This window comes from Triplophysa rosa, linkage group LG8 (assembly GCF_024868665.1).
Source record: "Triplophysa rosa linkage group LG8, Trosa_1v2, whole genome shotgun sequence".
Lineage (NCBI taxonomy): Eukaryota > Metazoa > Chordata > Actinopteri > Cypriniformes > Nemacheilidae > Triplophysa > Triplophysa rosa.
Window position 1 is genome coordinate 27,105,354 of NC_079897.1, and position 1,958 is coordinate 27,107,311.

The window sequence follows — 1,958 nt, forward strand, 5'->3', positions numbered from 1 at the left end:
ATATCTATCATGAGGGCGCTCCGTCCATTGGCTGCTCCGCTTTTCGACTCCAGCTCTCACAGTATGTGGCTCCCAAACTGTCTTTTGGGGAAGGTCACTTGGCTGATGCGGTGCACTACACTTAAAAACAGTTTATTCCTATGACTAAAAATGTCACTTGTTCATTGTTTTTTGCGTTTTTGTGCTCGGACACTGGATGCACAAGCAAGCGCCGCGAGTGCAGATGATGCACGCATTTCTATACTGGCCGCGTTTCTGAAGTCGCGGCTCTCTGTCTTCCGCAAATATAACTTACGAGTGTGAGCAATGGGAGATGGTGAGAAAGCGCAAATCCTACATTTTCCACGAGTTTTCGATGTTAATGACCCCTAAACAATACACACCTTCCGCAAGCGTTTCTTAATGTCTTCCAAAAAGTGGTGGGGACATGTCCTATGTTTTGCACACTATGTTGGTTAAACTGTGGCAGTTCTTAATGACAGGACACTGAAAGGGTTCAGAAGTGTAACACACGATGCCGTGCTGTACTAAAGCCATGCTCAGCTGATCTATGAATTAGAAATAAGCTCCGAGCGTCTCCTCTTACTGCAAACAGTCAGACGTGCAGTAACAACATCACGGTCATGGTCATGGTAACATCAAACACTCACCGAGAATTTTCTACATAGTTTAGTGCTCAACACTCCCCATGTCAACTCAAAAGGTTGGATGATGATAACAAGGCATAACTTTGGCAAATCCGTTTGCAAGTACAGCGATATACTGACACTAACATCAAAGGGATAGTTTTACCCAAATATGTCATCATTTATTCACCCTCATGTTGTTCAAAACCTGTATGTTACTCTTTCTTCAATGAAACACAAAAGGAGATATTTTGAGAAATGTCTTGTGTCCAATGAAAGTCAATGGGTCCCCAATGTTTGTGGGACACCGACATTCTTCAAAATATCTTCTTTTGTGTTCTGCAAAAGAAAGTCATGCAGGTTTGGCAACGATTCCTTTAAGGAGTGTATAGCCTGCACAAATTTCAGCATTCTCAGCTTTTTTCTCACCTGCTCTCATTATCCAAGAAGACAGAGCTGCTGCTCTCGCCCAGAGCCTCGCTGACGGGTGACAGGCAGAAGGGCGAGGAGAAGGTGTCCGAGTCCGAGCCCAGGGTGCTGTCTCGACTCACCTCGTCTGCAGACAGTTCGCAAGATCCTTCGTCGCCCTCCTCTGAAAGCTGCTGGTTGGGTAAGGGGGGCTCCGCTCCATCTTCATCCTCGTCTTCTTCGGGAGCGGGCGGTGGGCGTGAGTGACCTCGGTGGGCACGGCGGCGGGGGTTGCGGCGGACGGGTGAGCTTTCGGGGGTGATGTAACGGAGCGCCTCTTCGTCCTGCCGTTGGATGCGGGAGTTGGGCACCCAGGTTAGGATGAGGGTGGAGCCGAGGGTCTCGTCTTTCTCCAGGTGCACACACAGGTAACCTAAAAGAGGACACAGTCAAACATTTGCAGATGAATGAATCAAGTCAACTCTAAACGTCACGTAAAAACAAAAAAGAACTGTGCTGATCAACTATAATGAGGGATATGCTTAGATATTTTTCAGATTTAGTTTAGATGTGTTTATGTGGTACCTGGGTGATGCTCAGGCAGTCCAGGCAGAGTTTCGGATGGGTGCACACACACATTGTTCTTGGAGAAGATGATCTCTCCATCCAGCACGGTCCGGGATCCCCCTGAGCCCACGTTAAACGTCAAAAGGTCAGAGGCTTTGGAGGATGCGCGTCGCAAGAGTCGACCGAATGACATCTCCTCCAGTGACCTCTCACTGCTCCCATCCTCTGTGTGATAGAGAGAGAGAGACAGACAGAGTGAGAGAGTGAGTGAGAGAGAGAGAGAGAGAGAGAGAGAGAGAGAGAGAGAGAGAGAGAGAGAGAGAGAGAGAGAGAGAGAGAGAGAGAGAGAGAGAGAGA

At 48.1% G+C, this 1,958-nt stretch overlaps 1 protein-coding gene across 1 annotated transcript; it reads right to left on the bottom strand.

Annotated features, from left to right (window-relative positions):
• Positions 1-1,051: 1,051 nt before the first annotated feature.
• Positions 1,052-1,822, bottom strand: LOC130558394 (TBC1 domain family member 16-like). Its single transcript, XM_057340760.1, has 2 exons — positions 1,620-1,822; positions 1,052-1,467 (listed from the first exon to the last, which is right to left on the bottom strand). Exons 1-2 carry the CDS (start codon positions 1,792-1,794, stop codon positions 1,052-1,054), a joined length of 591 nt encoding a protein of 196 aa, XP_057196743.1. The 5' UTR covers positions 1,795-1,822.
• Between the last annotated feature and the right edge of the window lie 136 nt (positions 1,823-1,958).

What these genes read in the sequence shown, in the direction of transcription:
- LOC130558394 (XM_057340760.1), bottom strand. Translation starts at nt 1,794, where the DNA reads ATGTCATTCGGTCGACTCTTGCGACGCGCATCCTCCAAAGCCTCTGAC. An exon ending in ACTGCCTGAGCATCACCCAG is followed by an intron (nt 1,468 to 1,619) that starts GTACCACATAAA and finishes GTCCTCTTTTAG; the next exon opens with GTTACCTGTGTGTGCACCTG.